General features: G+C 50.2%; 1 protein-coding gene across 3 annotated transcripts in view; it reads right to left on the reverse strand.

Annotated features, from left to right (window-relative positions):
• Rab11fip5 (RAB11 family interacting protein 5) overlaps positions 1-14,674 on the reverse strand; it is a 40,505-nt gene extending 25,831 nt beyond the window's left edge. For 2 of the 3 annotated variants that reach the window (XM_034511698.2, XM_076940006.1), the window contains exon 1: positions 14,095-14,674. In XM_034511698.2, coding sequence (XP_034367589.1) covers positions 14,095-14,525 — 431 coding nt within the window. In that variant the 5' untranslated portion in view covers positions 14,526-14,674. The remainder of the gene's footprint in view (positions 1-14,094) is intronic. The other variant, XM_034511699.2, reaches the window with a different exon arrangement.
• Positions 14,675-16,958: the final 2,284 nt, after the last annotated feature.

The raw sequence follows: 16,958 nt of genomic DNA on the forward strand, positions 1-16,958 counted from the left end.
ACTATTGATGAGAAACTGAGTTTTGTAATTTGACCATGATCACACAATTACTAAGTGGAGTCAATTTGAACATGAAGCTGCCTGCTCAAAGCTCATATCCTTCAATTTTGAGGTTCAGTATCTCTTCAGGGGTACCCTGTGAAGCAGAGAATGGAGGAAGCCTGGCATACTTCATAGACCCCTGAATAGGACTGGAGTAAACCAAGTGTTCTCTGGCCTGCAGCGGCAGCTCCCCACAAGCCTGTGTGGCAGGTTCTCCTGCTGCTTAGACAGGTGTTGGTGGCCACGGACACATTAGTTCTCCAAGCATTGGGTTTCCAGGTTACTCTGTGTGCTAAATGATGGAGTGAAGCCTGGGAAGCTCCCTGGTACAAATAGCTAACTAGAGTCATAATCTGGCTACTGATGACCCACCCCAACCTGCTGGTTTCTGCTGCAGAGGTCTGGAGGAAGACTCCGAGAACTGAGTCCCCAGTCTACACGTGACCACTGGACTTTGTCAAGGAGATGAGCTTGGGGAGGAGCTCAGCTGACCGGGTTCTTACAAAACTTCCCAGTGGTCTAGGCCTGGCCTCCATGCCTGTGTGTGGAGGCTGTTCTCCACACGTTTGTTTCTGCTTTGTTTTGATCTGCTTTGAGACAAGGAATCATGTAAAGCAGGCTGGTCTTCAACTTGATACGTAGTTGAGGATGGCCTTGAATGTCTGATCACCTTGCCTCCACCTCCTGGATGCTGGGCCTGCATGTGAGGGCTACTCGTGGCTTTTTGCAGTGATGAGGACTGAGCCCTGGACCTTTTGTATGCTATACAGACACTCTGCCAACTGAGCTACAGCCCCAGATTCAGCAAGGTTGGAGGTTTAGCCGTGGTTGGGATCCAGGTCCTGGAATCATATGACCTCTGTTAAAGGGCCTGATTTTGACACACACACACCCAGAGAAGATGCCCAGGCAGACCCAGGAAATAATCAGGATCAGGAAGAAAAAGGCTGGAAAAGGCTGGATGCTACCTGGAGCCCACCACCTGACCTTGAAAGGCCACAGTTCTTATCACCTCTCCGCTTCCCAGGGCAGCCCCTCACTACACTAAGTATACAGCACACTGAAATGTCTAGATCCCTTCACGGCCCTGTGAGACCAAGGTAGGATGCAGAACTGGAGTGGTTAAAACATGGTAGGGATGACATGTGTGATCCATCTCCCTAACCCCTCTGACTGAAACAACATCCAAAAATGTTTTGTTTGTTCCTTTGTGACAGTAACAGAACAGCATAGTGACAATACACAGAAACCTCTCTCTCTCTCTCTCTCTCTCTCTCTCTCTCTCTCTCTCTCTCACACACACACACACACACACACACACACACACACGGTTGTTTCACATTGATTGACAGCTATTAAAAGCATAACCACCACTGCTCTGACCTAACCTACAAAGGGCACAGAACCAGATCACTGGATTCAACACAGATCTAAAGCCTATGTATGCCTTTTCCTATGTTGACTGCGGTTAGTGTGCAGGGTGTATAACCTGTCTATTTAGAGTCCTAACTCTGAGAAGAGGCCTGCAGGCTTCAGAGGCCAAATGGGTGCATGTTACATGGAAGGCTATGAAGGCCCAGGACAGGAGTTCAGGGCCAAACCTCCCCATCCTGCATAGCTTCCAGGCTGAGAGATTCCAACAGAAGGCAGGCACCTCTGTCAATTCCCACCCAGGGGCACAGAAAGCCTGGCAATCAGCGAGGAACCAAACAAAGGCCCTCAGGTTCCCCAACATCACACCATGGCCATGGTGATCAGTCTGGTCTTTGAATATCCTGAATGCCAGTGAAGGTGGAGAGGGAGAGGGAGAGAGACAGGAGAACCAGGGAACAGGTTTCTAGGTTCCTAGGGAACAGAAGCTGTTGATCACGTGACCAGTATCACACATTTCGGCTTCCTAGTCCTGGTCAGCAGTAAAGTACTAGCTTTACTGGACATGCTGCTGCACTTCCTCAGCACTTAGGCAGAGGCAGGTGGATCTCTGTGAGTTTGAGGGCAGCCTGGTCTACAGAGCCAGTTCCAAGACAGCCAGAGCTATATAGTACAAAAGGAATAGATTTCAGACCTGCATCCTGGCTCCCACACCCTAGCTGCACACAATATTGTCCAGCTGCTTTGGCCTTAGAAGGTACTAGAATATCTAAGCAGTAGGTTGACTGAACAGGAGACTCTATCTGTACAGCTTTGGAGAGGTCATTACCCATGCTGTCTGGGTGGATGCAGCTATTCTGGGGCCATCTACACTCCTGTATATAATCCCTCACTGTCCTCATACCATGCTTCCAAGTAAGCCTAATGCCCCACTGGCTCACCAAGCTGCACATCTGCTGGGCTGATGAGTGGGTGGGACTGAGGTGTTCATAGATGAGCACAAGGCTCAGGAGTTGGGGCCATTCATACAACAAGAGGCTAACCCCCAACCTCTTCAAGGGTCTAGGGTAACCCCACCATAGGTCCCTAGGGTAACAAAAAAGAGAGTGAATGAGTCAGGACCACCTAAATATTTCAGAATGTTCTGGAGCTGTCTTCAGATTCAGGTGCTGTGTGAACACAGGCATGGTGCCATCCTCACACTCCAGCAGTTCTGTGACAATGCCCCCAGGCCAGAAGTCTCTTCATGGCTCTTGGCTGGCTATCTCCTCTCCCAGCTTCTCCAGTTCTCTCTGTTCCATCCATCATCTGGCAGAAGAACTGGAATGCCTATCTATGACCCTGGAAGTAGATTTCCCTGGGTTGCCATCCATTATATTCCTCCATCCCCAGACACTAGACATCTTGGCATGGGTCCTCCCTGTGTGGGTGCGGGCTTCCTGCATGAACCTGGGGAAGCCCAGACTCAGCAGTGGGTTCTCCACCATTGGCCCTGCCCAACTAACTGTTCTTAGGGAAGATGTGAACAGATGTCTGTTCACAGCACATGCCAGCACCATCCCTCTCAGAGGCACAGGGGTCCTGCCAACACCACCACCATACCCAGCCAGAGGTTGCCTGATCCAGGCCTCCACTCAACCTCCACTCAAATATTCCAGTGACAAGAATAGAGTGTACGGTGGAACTCACACCCAGGTGGGGAAATTAGAAGCATATAAATAAAGCAAGATGGAAGTCATCACAGGAAAGCACAGATGACATGCACACTGAAAAAGGAACAACCAGGGGACTTCCGAGGAACCATAGGACTGGTTACTTACAATGGGTATAAAGGGAAAAGGAAGGGTAGAAGAATTCCAGATGCAAAACAAAAACAAACAAACAAACAAACAAAAACAAAACAACAACAACAACAAAAACTAAAAAGTGCAGGCACTGGGCTAGGCTGCAAATAGCAGACTGGGGACAGACTGGGACAGACTGGGGTAGACAGGAGACAGTCTTGACCATACAAAGGAACTAGGACTTTCTTTTTTTAAGATATATTTTATTATTTATATGTAGGTGCAATCATCTGTGTATGAGTTTGTATACATGAATGTAAGTGTCCTTAAAGGCCAGGAGAGGGTATCAGACCCTCTGGTGCTGAAATTATAGATGGCTGTGAGCCACTGGACATGGGTGCTTGGGACTAAACTTAGGTCCTCCAGAAGAGTAACATGCACTCTTAATCACTGAGCCATTGCTCTAGCCGATGATTTGGTTTTTGGAACAGAGTCTTGCTCTGTAGCACAGGCTGGCCTGGACCTCTCAGTAATTCTCCTCCCCAAGCCTCTTAAAGTGCTGGGATTATAGGTGTGAGCCACCATGCCTGTCTAGAGACCGTGGCTTTACTGTGAACCCTGAAATGCATTATAGGATATGGCTCAAGGGCAGAACTGAAGGATACTGATGTATCAGAGAGGATCTGATGGAAGGGCAAAACAGCGAGAGGAGACAAGGAGGCTGGCATGGAGCCAGCATGGAGCCAGCACAACCAGGGCAGGTCCCAGCAAGGCTTGGTCCCAAACTCTTTATACTTTAACAGCAATTCTGACCATAAATGAATAAACAGACACTTTTTAAAGTAGCAATTAACAGTCTAAGACAGAAGTTTTAAAACATAATCCTGGGCCAGAGAGACGGCTCAGAAAGCCAAAGTATTTGCCACCAAGCCTAATGACCTGAGTTTGATCCAAGGGACCTACATGGTGGAACGAAAGAACCTAATCCAGAAAGTTGTCCTCTGATCTTGATATGCACCATGATATTTATACACCTATATACACCCACATAAATAAACTTAAAAGGAAAGAAAAGAAAATCCATGCTGGGCCAAAGTTCAGGACAGCCAAGGCTGTTCAGAGAAACCCCATCTTGAAAAACAAAACAACAACAATAAGCCCAGTGAGATGACACAACAGGTAAAACCACTTGTAACACTGGTCTGATGACCTGAGTTCAATCCCTGGAACACCCAGGACAGAACTGACTGCAGGAAGCTGTTTTCTGACCTCTACACAAACACTGGAGCACACATGTACCTGTTTATAGGGGAATCACCACACAACGATAAATAAAATAAAAGCCATAAAAACACCGCTGGGAAGCTGAGCACTGTAGCACATGCCTGCTATCCTAGCATCTAAGGAACGGAGGCTAGAGACAAAGGTTTCAAAGTCATTCTTGGTAGTAAATTCAAGGGCAGCATGAACTCCACAGAGACCCTGTCTCAAACAGGAAACCCTGACCCAGGAGCAGTGGGGAGGCAGGAGGGCAGGGGCTTCCTTGGAGGGTCTTTCTGGTGCCCTGATGGCAGCACTGTGATGGGATCACTCTGTCCTGACTCTCTCAGTGATTGACAGCAGAAACCAATACTCCTTCATCTTTTGCACTCCACAGCCCAAGGTGTTGCCTGTGTGGGTTTAGATAGGAAGTGTTCCCCCCAAAAGCTAATGTGCTGCAGGCTTGCCCCTCACTGTGGGTGACTAGATCTGAGCTCTGTCTTCATCCATGGATCAGCCACTGATACAGTCACAACTCAATGGCACAAATGGCAGGAGGTAAGTCCAAGTTGGAAAAAAGCAATTCACAGGTAGGGGTCTCAATTCTCTTCCAGGCAATCATGAAGCAAAGCAGCTGCTTCTACCACAGGCTCCAGACACCAGAATATTCTGTCTTACCTCAGAACCAAATAACCCAACAACCTTGTGCTAAAATCTCTGAAAGTTTAAACCAAAATCAATTCTTCCTTACTTATTTCCTCAGGTATCTTATCAGGGGGACTGACAAAAGAGTGAAAATAGGACCCAAAGGACACAACACCCAGCTGAGTGTGACACTCCTGTGGTTCTAGAAGTAGAGGCAGGAGAATCACCTGGGCTCAAGATGTCCGGGAAAGCCTGGGTAACACTGGGAAACCCTGTCTCAGAAAAAAAAAAACAAAACAAAAAAAGCAAATAAAACAAACCAATCTCCCTGTCTACCATCCACTAGATAAAGACATGGTACTAGCAGCACTCGGTTTACTTACTCAGAGAAATAAACTGGGGCAGGAGACTGAAGGGCATTGTGGGAGAGTCTCAGTGGCTGAAAGACAGAGGTCTCATATAGCTCAACTGACTTTGAACTTTGTAACTGAATGACTCTGGACCCCAGCTCTTCTTGCCTCTCTCTCGAATTGGGAATACTGGCATGTGCCTCCACACCCAGTGCATAAGATGCTGGGGACTGGACCCAGGACCCGTGGCATGCAGGGCAAGCACTCCGCTGAGCTGCATCTCCAGACCCTTGAGTACATTTTGGGGTTTGATTTGGTTTGGTTTTATACAGTAGGGGAAACTGAGCCCAGGACTTCACATATGGTAGACAAAGGCTCCTCTACTGAGCGTATTATACCACCGATGCTCCTTGGGTAGATTTTTAAAAACTATTTGCCTCTATAAAACAGAGTGATAAGATAGATTTTAAAATGGGAAACTACCAGCTAAAACCCACAGTTGGGAGTCTGGGGACAACCAGGAGACACACACACACACACACACACACCCATCTCCTCTGCCTTTTTTCCCCTCCACCTTCTCCCTCCTTTCCTCTCAAAATTCCCATGGAAGCAGTCTGTCTCACATACCAGTGGACAAGAGGGGGGCTTCTCAGGCCAACAACCCCTGTGTCTGCTGACACCCACAACCTAAACCCTACTCTTTGATTTGGTCTCTATACTTAAACTACAAGCCAGACAGAATCCCAGGACGTGATAGAGCCTTTTATCAGGCCCAAAGACTTATCTTATCGCCTCCTCTGGCATCTGCCAGGCCTGGCAGCCACAACCCTTGGAGAGGACCCAGACTGGCATTCACTAGTTACCTCTGTGGCTGTCACCTCACAGCCCAGCCAGACTCAGTCCCCACCCCCATTTCCTTCACATAAATATCTCCTCTAATACTTGTCCCACTGCCTTACGCTCCAAAGGTCTGCCTGTCAGCTGGCCTCAGAAGGGGCTGGGAGGCCCACGCTATAAAAATGGCAGGAGACAAGTCTAACCACCAAGCAGTAAGGGCAGATATTCAGAGTACAGAGCCAGGAGCACAAGCACAGGCAGGGGAAAGTGCACTGGGCTCAAGGTTGGAAACCTGTCCACCCTGAGACCTTAGACAGGTTGGTCTATTTCCTAAGACCCTTGTCTTCCACGTCTGTGGAAGTAAGGGTCACACTGCTGTCCTCAGAGGGGTTCAAAATGAGATAATTCTGGAAAAGTATGCTGAGAAGTAGGCCAGCCACAGATGAAAGCTTTGAGTTTATTGTCTATGGAAGGCCTTTTACAGGCTATTATTTGCCTCAAGGAATGAGGTGGCCAGGACCAAGCAGCAATGACTCTATCAAGGAGGGAGGGAGGAGCTGGCAAGATGACATTTCATGGGGAATTTCAGTGACTAGGGAAGAAGGAAGGCCCTCTAGTTAACCCACAGGCCTCCAAGGCGCTCCCCACCTTCTTTCCCCAGGAACCTTGGGTCAGAGCAGGCTAGAGCCAAGTGGTGACTATCCTTCCCCAGAGCTTCTGTCTGAACCACAGGATAGATAGAAACCATTAATAACTTTCCCACGCGGGAAAGTGAAGCAGGTGGGTCATAGGTACAGAGCTGCATTTGAGAATGTTGCACTTGGGCAAACAGGGAGGGAGAAGGAAATATGCAGTTCACTTGCTTGCAATGCAGGAAGTAAGTCTGAAATCTTACTCCAGAGCTGGAAAGACTGGCTGCCTCTGAGAAGGGGAGCAGGGTGACCCAGGACGGGGATGGGGGCTAGCAAGATGCACCCAAACTCAGCTCAATTCCCCTCCCTGCCTCTCCCTATACTTCTGAAGTGGCCCCTTCCCTAATCACTAGACCTCATCAGGTCTTTTCTGCATTCCCCCAAGAGGCACAGCCTGGTTCCTCCATCCCTGAACACACTCTCCTGACTCCCTCTGGGAGTGTCTGTCTGCTGACTCGGTGGGATAACAGTTTCCTGCTAAGTCTCCTCTCAAACACATTGCTATCCCTCTCATGAAGGGGGTGACCCATTTTCCCTCTCATAGGCTCCACAACACTTGCCGAAGGCACGATGGTTACAGTGGGACCTCTGCAAAGGCTTCCCAGATATTGAAAAAAATGGGTAACAAAGAGCAAGTGGCTGCATCTCTGCAGAGGAAGAACAGGAGGACTAGCAGTCTTCTGTCAAATCCAACAAGCATGGGGAACATGGAGAAGCTGGGGAGATTTGGATGGGACCATCTAAGTCTGAGGAGTGTCCCAGGCCTCACCCTACCGTTGTGATATACCAGGGGCCAAACAACACTTATTCCCTAGGAAGAACAAGACCAGCTAGAACCATAGACACCCATAAACTGATTAATTCACAAACTCACAGAGAGCAGCTCCTCAAGGCCAACCCCAAGATCTGGAGATCTATACTGAAGAGGAAGAGGAAGCCTCAGCAAGACACCACCCACAGGGCACCAAGTAGGGGAGGGGGACAAGCCAACGTTCCTATGGTGGTGTGGTCAGATTCAAGTCCTAATTCTGTCATGTGCTGTGTCAAAGTCAATTCACCTCTCTGTGCCAAGAACTACTCAGCTATGAAGCAAGGTAACAGCAATGACAGCTCATAGGCTTGCTCTGGGGCGAGGGAAGTCCTAGAAAGGACAAGGCAGAAAGAATCTGCTGATCCTGGGGCCTGGAGGTAGATAGGCTCTGATGGATACCCAACAGGTCTCTAGGGTATGACACCACCTCAAGGAGGATGGCCTTGACTATAGCAAACCCAGTGGCCCATCTGCTCTGAATGTAGCCAGGGTTCCTTCTGAGGTCAAAACCACAGGTGATTCCTCCCATTGTAAAGAGATGCCCACATCCCTACCTCTGGAATCTCTCCCATTCAGACCAATCTTGGGCTTTACCATGTACTCCAGGGAACGCCTCTAGAAGAAACTACCCTTCTAGGCCTGTAGAGAGCCTACAGATCCCCCTTCTGCTACCTGTAAGCTATGCTCCCAACTTACAGAAACCCCATAATGCACACAGGACCCCAAATACCAGCTCTTGCTCACCCATAACTCTTCGGGCTACCAGGGCTTAACGGAAGCCTCAGAGAGTCACACCCTCCCTGCTGACTGAGTAGCTTCTGGGCTCTTCTCCCCATCCCCAGCCAGTCTTCACACAGTCCAGCCCTCCTTGAGCTTTGAGGCTAGAATTCCCAGAGTAAAGACCCACTGGATAGGGGGTGAACCAAAGGTTAGGCTGCAGGCTAGGTGACCTGCTAGCGTCATCCCAGAGCATCTCTCTAACTATGCTCACTGCTGGCTGAAAAGACACTGGGCCTAACCCCATGCAGGGCCTCATCACCACATATTAAAACCCCTCTCATCCATAGGAAAGTCAACTCAAAAATGAACAATGTGGTCAGGGTTTCAGCACTGTGCTTCCAGAATCTAGCCCTGACACTCTATAGGGAGAGAAAGTGTGGGGGTGATTACCACAGAGCATAGCAGCTCCTGTCACTGTGTTAGTCATCTGTCCCCAACAGGGTGGGAAGGGCAAGGGAAACATCTGGAGAGGACCAGACCAGCAGTTTAGCAGCAAGGAAAGTGGCACAGTGCCAGGGTGACTGCAATAACAAGGGGCAGCCAGTTGCAGCCTGGACAGCATAGCAAGTTCCAGGTTGGCCTCAAATATGCAATGAAGAAAAAAAATTTAAAGGAAATCCAGGTCTCAAGGTCAACCAGGACTGTAGTTCTGCTGGTGGGTATCTTGTCTCATCTGCCTAGTGGAATGGGGAGGGGGCAGTGGGGTTGGTAATAGACCTCTGTTAACTGCCTGGTTCTGGTCCAGGGCTCAGGGCCAGGAGCAGGGGCACATTCAAAGGAAAAGGGAAGCCACTGTGCCAGGGAGAAGGAGTCACACTTCCTTCTCCCGCCTCCACCCCTGTGCTGATGCTCAAGCAACCCCAAACAGGGGTAGGGCACAGGGCCACAATCATCCTCATGACACCTTCTGAGAGTGGCCACACTCCTCCTCAGTACCCACAAGCTCCACTCTCCAGACCTGGGGTTCAAGCAGGGGCCTAAATCAGAGGCCTGAGTGGGCCTCTGCTGCTTTCTGAAAACAAGGTTATACCTAGAAGCCAGTGGAAAGAAGGTTGTAGGTCTGTGGGATGAAAAGAAGCCAAGAGACCCTCACGACACTAAGTGCAATGGTTCATGCCAGTCATCCCAGCTCTTAGGGTGGAGAGGCAGGAGAATCAGAAAGTAAAATGGTCATGAGACAGACCAGCTGGGAAGAACCTCAGCCCGCAGCCCTCCACACCCACGGGCTTCCCTGGGCCTGTCCTCTCCAAAAATTAAAAAGAAGAGATTACCAGGGGCACAGGCTGGACAGGATCTGACAAGGCCACTGGAGGGGCACGGTTAGCAGCCAGACCATGGTCACAGTTTTAGACTATGATGAGAGAGGACAACTGTTCCCAGCTGACAAACCCACAGCCATGGCTTTTTCAGAGGACTAGCCCAATCTATTTCTGTACCACAGGCTTCAAGGCTTCATCCAGGTCGGGGACAAGGAAAATGTGGGATTCCACACAACTAGTGCTATGTCCTCCCCTTCCCCAGCACAGTCAGACCAACCAGCTCTCAGGGGCCAAAGGCGGGTCTCTCCACCCAAAAAACTTTGGGACAGACTCCCTAGCCTCTTACTCCACAATTCTTGCTTTTTCTTCCATCTCCAAAATTATTCAGGGTCATTCCCCTGTGGCACAAGCCACATCCAGGGCAGTAAGCCCAGAAAAGTCCAAGTGTCCCCACCTGACCCCCACAGGTAACAAAGAACGCTAACTGCCATCACCCCATCTATGTTCTGGGAGCCAGGGTGGAAAACCTAGCACCCACTAGGAGTTCCGGGTCAGGAAGGGGACAGCGGTGGCAAAAGGCTGGAAGGGAGTAGCACCTTGGGATTGTCCCTGCCACAACACCAACACTGATGTCATGCAGGCAGCTGGTGCGCCAGAGGGGAAGTAGCTCTAACCAGGGGTCATGTGCACCATGTTTTTTGTGTTGAGAGCTTCCTCTCTGATGGCTGAAAGTGTAGCTCAGCAATAGTGTGTGTTTGCCTAGCACACACTGGCCACAGAGCTCCATCCCTGGTATGGGTTGGGTGGGGAACACAGAGCATGAATTTCCTCTTTGGATATTTCAAAAACCTCTCACATTGAAGAGTACCTCATGGCCCAGCAGTGGTGGCGCACGCCTTTAATCCCAGCACTTGGTAGGCAGAGGCAGGCCAGCCTGGTCTACAGAGTGAGTTCCAGGAGAGCCAGAGCTATACAGAGAAACCCTGTCTTTAAAAAAAATTTTAGAGAGAGAGAGAGAGGGAGAGAGAGAGAGAGAGAGAACTTCACAGAGAGTGAGTTTCAGGGGTCCCTGGGGTAGCTAGAGTCTCAGCACAGAAGCAAGGTCCCACAACTCCAAACCTATCCTTGTGAAAGCAGCCATCTGTATTACACCACGGCTCCCCAGATGGCAACTTACCACTCATACAGCCAATCTCTATCATTGTGGCCCTTGCAGAGGTGAGATGAAATGGTTAAGGAACCAGCATTGTGCCAGCATGCCTTCCTCCAGGGCATGGGCAGTGCCAAGCAAGGCTGCCAGGGAGAGCTGCAGAGCCATCAGGTGACCTGAGCCTGGCTTTAGGATCAGGGATGTCTCCCAGGTGCAGCTCAAGTTCTTGGGCCTCCCAAGGGCTGCAGAAGGCAGCTGGCAATTCTGAGATGCCTCCTGTCACCAACCATAGACGTGAGGTTTCCCCAGACTTTGAGTTCTTGAACGGTTCTTCTAAGGCAGAGGACTTCTTCCAGATGTGGGCTGCCAGATGTTGTTACCAACATGTCCTTCCATCATCATGGCTCTTCACTACCCTCCTCTGCCCCCCCCCACACACACACACACAGAGAGTCTGGGAACTGCACTAGATCTTCCTCTGTATTCTCACTTCATCTCCCACAGCAACCCTGGGAAGGTGTATGTTACCCCCATTTTAAAGACTAGTAAACTGAGACACTCAAGAGTTTACCTGTCTTGCCATGAAGTAGCACTCTAGAGAAAGGGATCTGTACCATACAGTTCCTCAGCCTGCCCTTCACAAGTCAGATTCTCTAGGTGACAGAGGCCCACCTCTCCCTGTGCTCCTGCCTCCTAGAGTGAATGTGAATACAGTACTTTTCCACCAGATTCCAAAACTGAGGATGTTACCCCCATCTTCTCTGCCTCAGTGGCTCAGGCCAGGGTGATCCAGGAAACACCTCTAGGAGCCTGAGGGCTATGGAACGGAAATGGCAGCCTTGGTTCTCTGTCACTGCGCAAACTGTAAGGTCCAGTGACTAGAAGGACAGAGAGGGCCAATTGTGCGGACTTTTCCTCTGCCCACCCTAAGTGCCCCACTTCCTGCCCTCCCCAACTCTATAAATAATCCCGGTCGGGGCATCAGCAGAAAGGCAGCCAGGTGGGTGTGAAGCGAAGCTTGTGGAAAAGATGACTTCTCAAAGTAAATTAAGGCTCCCATTCAGATCAAGGGATAGCACGTCAGATTCTCCTGGGAGCACTGTTCTTGGCTGAAAACAGGCCCACCTGGACTTGCAGGCTGGGCCAGCTCCACTAAGAAAGATTCAAGGCCAAGAGGAAAGCAAGGGCATGAATAACAATAGCAACAACAAAAATCAAAGAAGCCTCTCCCTGCAAACTGTTCTTCCCCATACCCTGAGCCTTTTAGCCCCCAGTGCATACCCTGCATACAATGTACCAGCCTGGATGGAGTAGCTGACAGGGTTATGGGAGAATGGGGAAAGGAAGGAGCTAAGAGATCAGGAGAGAGCACTCCATCCTCCACCCAGCCCCTGATGGGCCTGGACAAGGAAGGAGGGTGAGGACACAAAAGAGGGAGGGAAAAGAAGAAAACAAGGACCAAGTTATACCTCATGACTCCACACCCAGCAACTAAACAGCAAGTCATGAGGGAAGGAGAGAAGCCAGGGGAGGGAGGATGAAGTCAGGTCACAGCCCTGCCTGGAATGTGCCCAGGTCTATCCCACCTCAGCCACATCAGGCCAGCCAGGAAAGCCCTTCCCTAGTCATGTTTTGGAAAAAAAAAAAAAATTGCTCAAGGTCAGATACTTTTCTATTCAAAGCCTGCTTTCCTCTTAGCCTGCACCAGGCTGAAGGCTCACGCTCTCCAGCAAGCCTTCCTTGATTTACTCAAAGCCAACAAACCTTTTCTAGCAGTTCTCCTACGCAGGGACACCACTCTGCACCCATTCTCTGGGACCCCACCCAAGAGGCTTAGAAATTAACTGGCCCAAGCAAGCCACAGCAGGTGGTCAGCCCTGGGGAATGACTTCTAGATGGCCCAAACAGGAAAAGGTGCTCCAAGTCTTAGGTCTTTTATTTGTTTTTGTTTTTTTTTTTTGTTTTGTTTTGTTTTCTTGGTTTGGTTTTCTTTTTCGAGACAGGGTTTCTCTGTGTAGCCCTGGCTGTCCTGGAACTCACTCTGTAGACCAGGCTGGCCACAAACTCAGAAATCCACCTGCCTCTGCCTCCCAAGTGCTGGGATTAAAGGCATGCGCCACCACTGCCTGGCTTGGTTTGGTTTTCAAGGCAGGGTCTCTCTGTGTAGCCCTGGCTGGCCTGGAACTCAGAGATCCACACATCTCTGCCTCTCAAATGGCATTAAAGGTGTGTGCCGCCACTGCAAAGACAAATCTTTGGTCTTGATCTTAACTCTACAAAGGACAAACTTGACAAAATAAATGTTTAACCTCCTACCCTTACAGCCAGGTTTTGGTGTCTCTGGCCTTTGAATCCAGCACTAGGGAATCAGAGACAGTAGAATCTCTGAGTTCAAAGGCAGCCTGGTCTACATAGTACATTCCAGAGCATCCAGAGCTACATAGAAAGACCCTGTCACAAAACAAAACAAGAACCCCTCCTATCCTTTCTAGAGAAAACAATCTGGATAACTGGAGGGCACTGTAACCATGCCACTGTCTGATCATGCCAAGCTGATCCAAGTGTTCCCTTTCTTTACTCTGAGGTGACCCAGCGCTCTCAATCCTGGTACCCTAGACACAGAGTCAGGGAGTATGTCTACATGGTGATGAGTATGAACGTTCAAAGGGCAGGTGTCCTGTGTAACCCCTGGGAATACTGGAGTGTCTCCCTTCAATCTTGCCTTGGAAGATAACACCTCACCTTGCTGCTTCTACAAGGTGAGACTTCCTCTCTACTCCCCTACAGGCTAGGCACCTCTTTGAGGAAAGAAAGGCAGGCCCTGAAGTCTTGAAATTTCCCTTCTTGAATTCCCACAGCCTCAGAATCCCATTCTGAACTTTCCTTGGCCATGTTCTGCTAACGCTTGGTCACTACACCAACTCCATCAGGCCTTCCAGGCCCACCAGGCTGCTTGGGAGACAGTTGGGGGGGAGGGGAGCTGAATGAGAAGTAACAACTAGTATGCCTGTTTGTGTCCTTGAATGGGAGGACAGGGTCCCAACGTCCCAACCAGCCCCGCCCGATTAGGCCTTCAACCGTTTTCCCCGCTCCCAGCTCCCCAGACTCACTGCGTGTGCTGGGCGCGGCCTGCGCGGAAGACCTCGTCCAGAGCTATGGTTGCCCGGCCTAGAAACTTGTCCACACCGATAAGCGAGCGGTGCATGGTGGTAAGCACGAGCTCACAGGCGGCGTTGGGGCCGGAGGCCCAGGGCGCAGGGCCCGCATCTGCCTCCTGTGCCCGCAGCAGGCCGTCCAGGGCGCCGGGCGGCAGCTCGAACGAACACTCTTCGCACCATTCCGGGCAGCCTTGCGTCTTCTCCACTACCGAGGTGCTGTACTTCTCTCGGCCCACCTGGATCACCGTGTACGCGTCGCTGGTGCTGCCGGCGCCCGAGCTCTTGCCCCTCAACCCGCTGGCCCGCAGCACGGTCACCTGGACGTGCGTGGGCAGCCAGCGGGAGGATCCGGCCGCCGGTTCAGCGTCCCGCACCAGGGCCATGGTGGACCCTGGGACCGAGTGACAGACGTGGCAGCCGCGGGATGCTGTCAGGAGCTGGCTCCCGCGCTGCCTGCAGCGCTCGGACCGCCGCAGCTGCGGGCTGGCCTGGGCCGAGCGGGCCGCCGCCTCCCCGCCGCCCCGCCTCCCGGGCGGCCGGCCGCCCCGCGACGTCACGCCCCGCCCAGGCCCAGGCCAGGCCCCGCCCCCAGTTCCACCAGCGTATAGCTGCCTTAGAGCTAAAGAAACCGAGAGAGGGGAGAGGCCTCTGCAAAGATGTGGGCGGGGCTTCCTCACAGGCCCAGCCCCTGGGGGGGGAACCTCAAGCTCTCGCTGCTGTACTAAAAGGTGACCCGTACAGAAGGGGCGCGGCTTCTGCTTGTGTTGGGGGGAAAGGATTTAGACCTGACCACGCCTTAATCACGACCGTATTCGCTTGTGCATTGTGCAGAGCTGCAAAGGAAGAAATGGAGGGGGCTAAGGGTGAAGGCAGCCTCTGCAGAGAGGTAGGCGTGGTTACCCCAATGGCCCCGCCCCATTTTAGTCATGGTCTCCAAGCTAGAGAACCGGACCTTTGCTTTACTGTCTGCTGGGCTCTACCTGGGCAGTGTCAAGTTTTCTTGCAAGCTCCTCTACTCCCAAAAGCCCTCGCCACTTCGAAGATCCATTCCACTCAGTGTGGGTTTAGTGGTAGATAGATGCCTATTCCAGAGACCCCTTAAATCGCACATGTGCTCCCGTTTTCAGCTCTTCGGCTCCATATATGTGATGATCTGGAGCAGTCGCCTAGATGCTGAGAAGTCACTGAAGTGGGACTTCCAAACAACCATTCTTTTTCTGTTTTGACTTTCCCCACCTTTTTTAAAAACGGGGTCTCTTGCTTAGTTCTGGCTCTCCTGGAATTCACTATATAGGTCTGCCTCTACTGAGTGCTGGGATTAAAGGCAGGCTCCGACAGGACAGGAGTTTCTTGTGTTTTAATTTTTAAGCCACCATGCTGGTTTGTTTTGTTTTGTTTTGTTTTGTTTACATCAAGGGCTCACAAGTTAGCCTTGAGTATCCTCTAACTTACATCCATGGGCTCTAAAAACGTTTGTGTGGCGGGGTGTGGTAGTGCACACCTTTAATGCCAGCACCTGAACTTGGGAGGCAGAGTGGGGAGATCTTTTTGAGTTTGAGACCAGCCTGGTCTACATAGTGACCAGACCAGCCAAGGCTGAGTGGTGACACTTTAATAAAAAAAAAAGCAAAAAAAGACAAAAACAAAATGTTATAATATACAAACAAGGCAAACAGAGTCTTGTTTGTAGTAGACAAGCAGCATTCTACCACAGGGCTAATCTTCAACCTCTAATTCCATTCATACTTGCCTACTATGCATTGTGTTCTGAGAACTGCCAGCACACTTGCTTCATTATAAAGATAATGGTTAATAATTATGGATGCTGAATTTCAGCAGGAGTCAACCAACAACTGACTCACGAGCTGTCTGTGCATGACGTCACTTGTTCCTCAGAACCACCCTGTGTATGAATTTGGTTTCCCAGAAGGCAGGATTATAGGATAGATAAATTTACCTAAAATGCTAACAAAGAAACCATGGTACCACAGCCTGTAATCCCAGGACTCTAAAGGCAAATTCAAGGCCAGCCTGGGCTACGAGGTCAGCCTTTACTTTTTTCTGTTAACTTCAAAGCCTACCTTTAAATTAGATTTTTTTTTCTTTTTTGTTTTTTCAAGACTGGATGTTGTGGAACTCTCTTTGTAGACCAGGCTGGCCTTGAACTCACAGAGATCTGCCTGCCTCTGCCTCCCAAGGGTTAGGATTAAAGCCATGCACCACCACTGCCTGGCTTAGAATATTTTTCAACAATGTATGCATGTATACTCAGGACAAAAGCAAAACAGTAGGTAACAAGGTGGCTTCATTGCTACCAAACCTGATGACTTGAGTTTGATGATCCTCAGGACCCACATGATAGGAGAGAGCTAATTCCAGCAAGCTGTTCTCAAACCTCCACATGTACACTGTAGCACACTCTCTCCCACCAAAAATAGTAATAAAATTTAAAAAGTATTGGGAGGGAAGAAGAGATTTCAAAAGCCCTCCCTTCTAGATCCTGGGATATCTCTTAATCTATTCTGTCTGTCTCTGTCTCTCTCTCTCTGTCTCTCTCTGTCTCTCTCTCTGTCTCTCTCTGTCTCTCTCTGTCTCTCTCTCTCTCTCTCTCTCTCTCTCTCTCTCTCTCTCTCTTTCTATCTGGGGGTGGGGGGGCGGTGTCAGAGAACAATCCTTGGGTCTCAGTAGGATCACCTCAGGTCTTTAGGCTCCGTGGCAAACACCTGCTTTACCTGCTGAGCTTTCCTTTCTGATCATAGTTACTTTAAAATTTCTATTTGAGACAGCATCTTACCATGTAACACTGGCTGGCCTCA

The sequence above is a fragment of the Arvicanthis niloticus genome, chromosome 9, assembly GCF_011762505.2.
Source record: "Arvicanthis niloticus isolate mArvNil1 chromosome 9, mArvNil1.pat.X, whole genome shotgun sequence".
In the NCBI taxonomy this organism is placed as follows: domain Eukaryota; kingdom Metazoa; phylum Chordata; class Mammalia; order Rodentia; family Muridae; genus Arvicanthis; species Arvicanthis niloticus.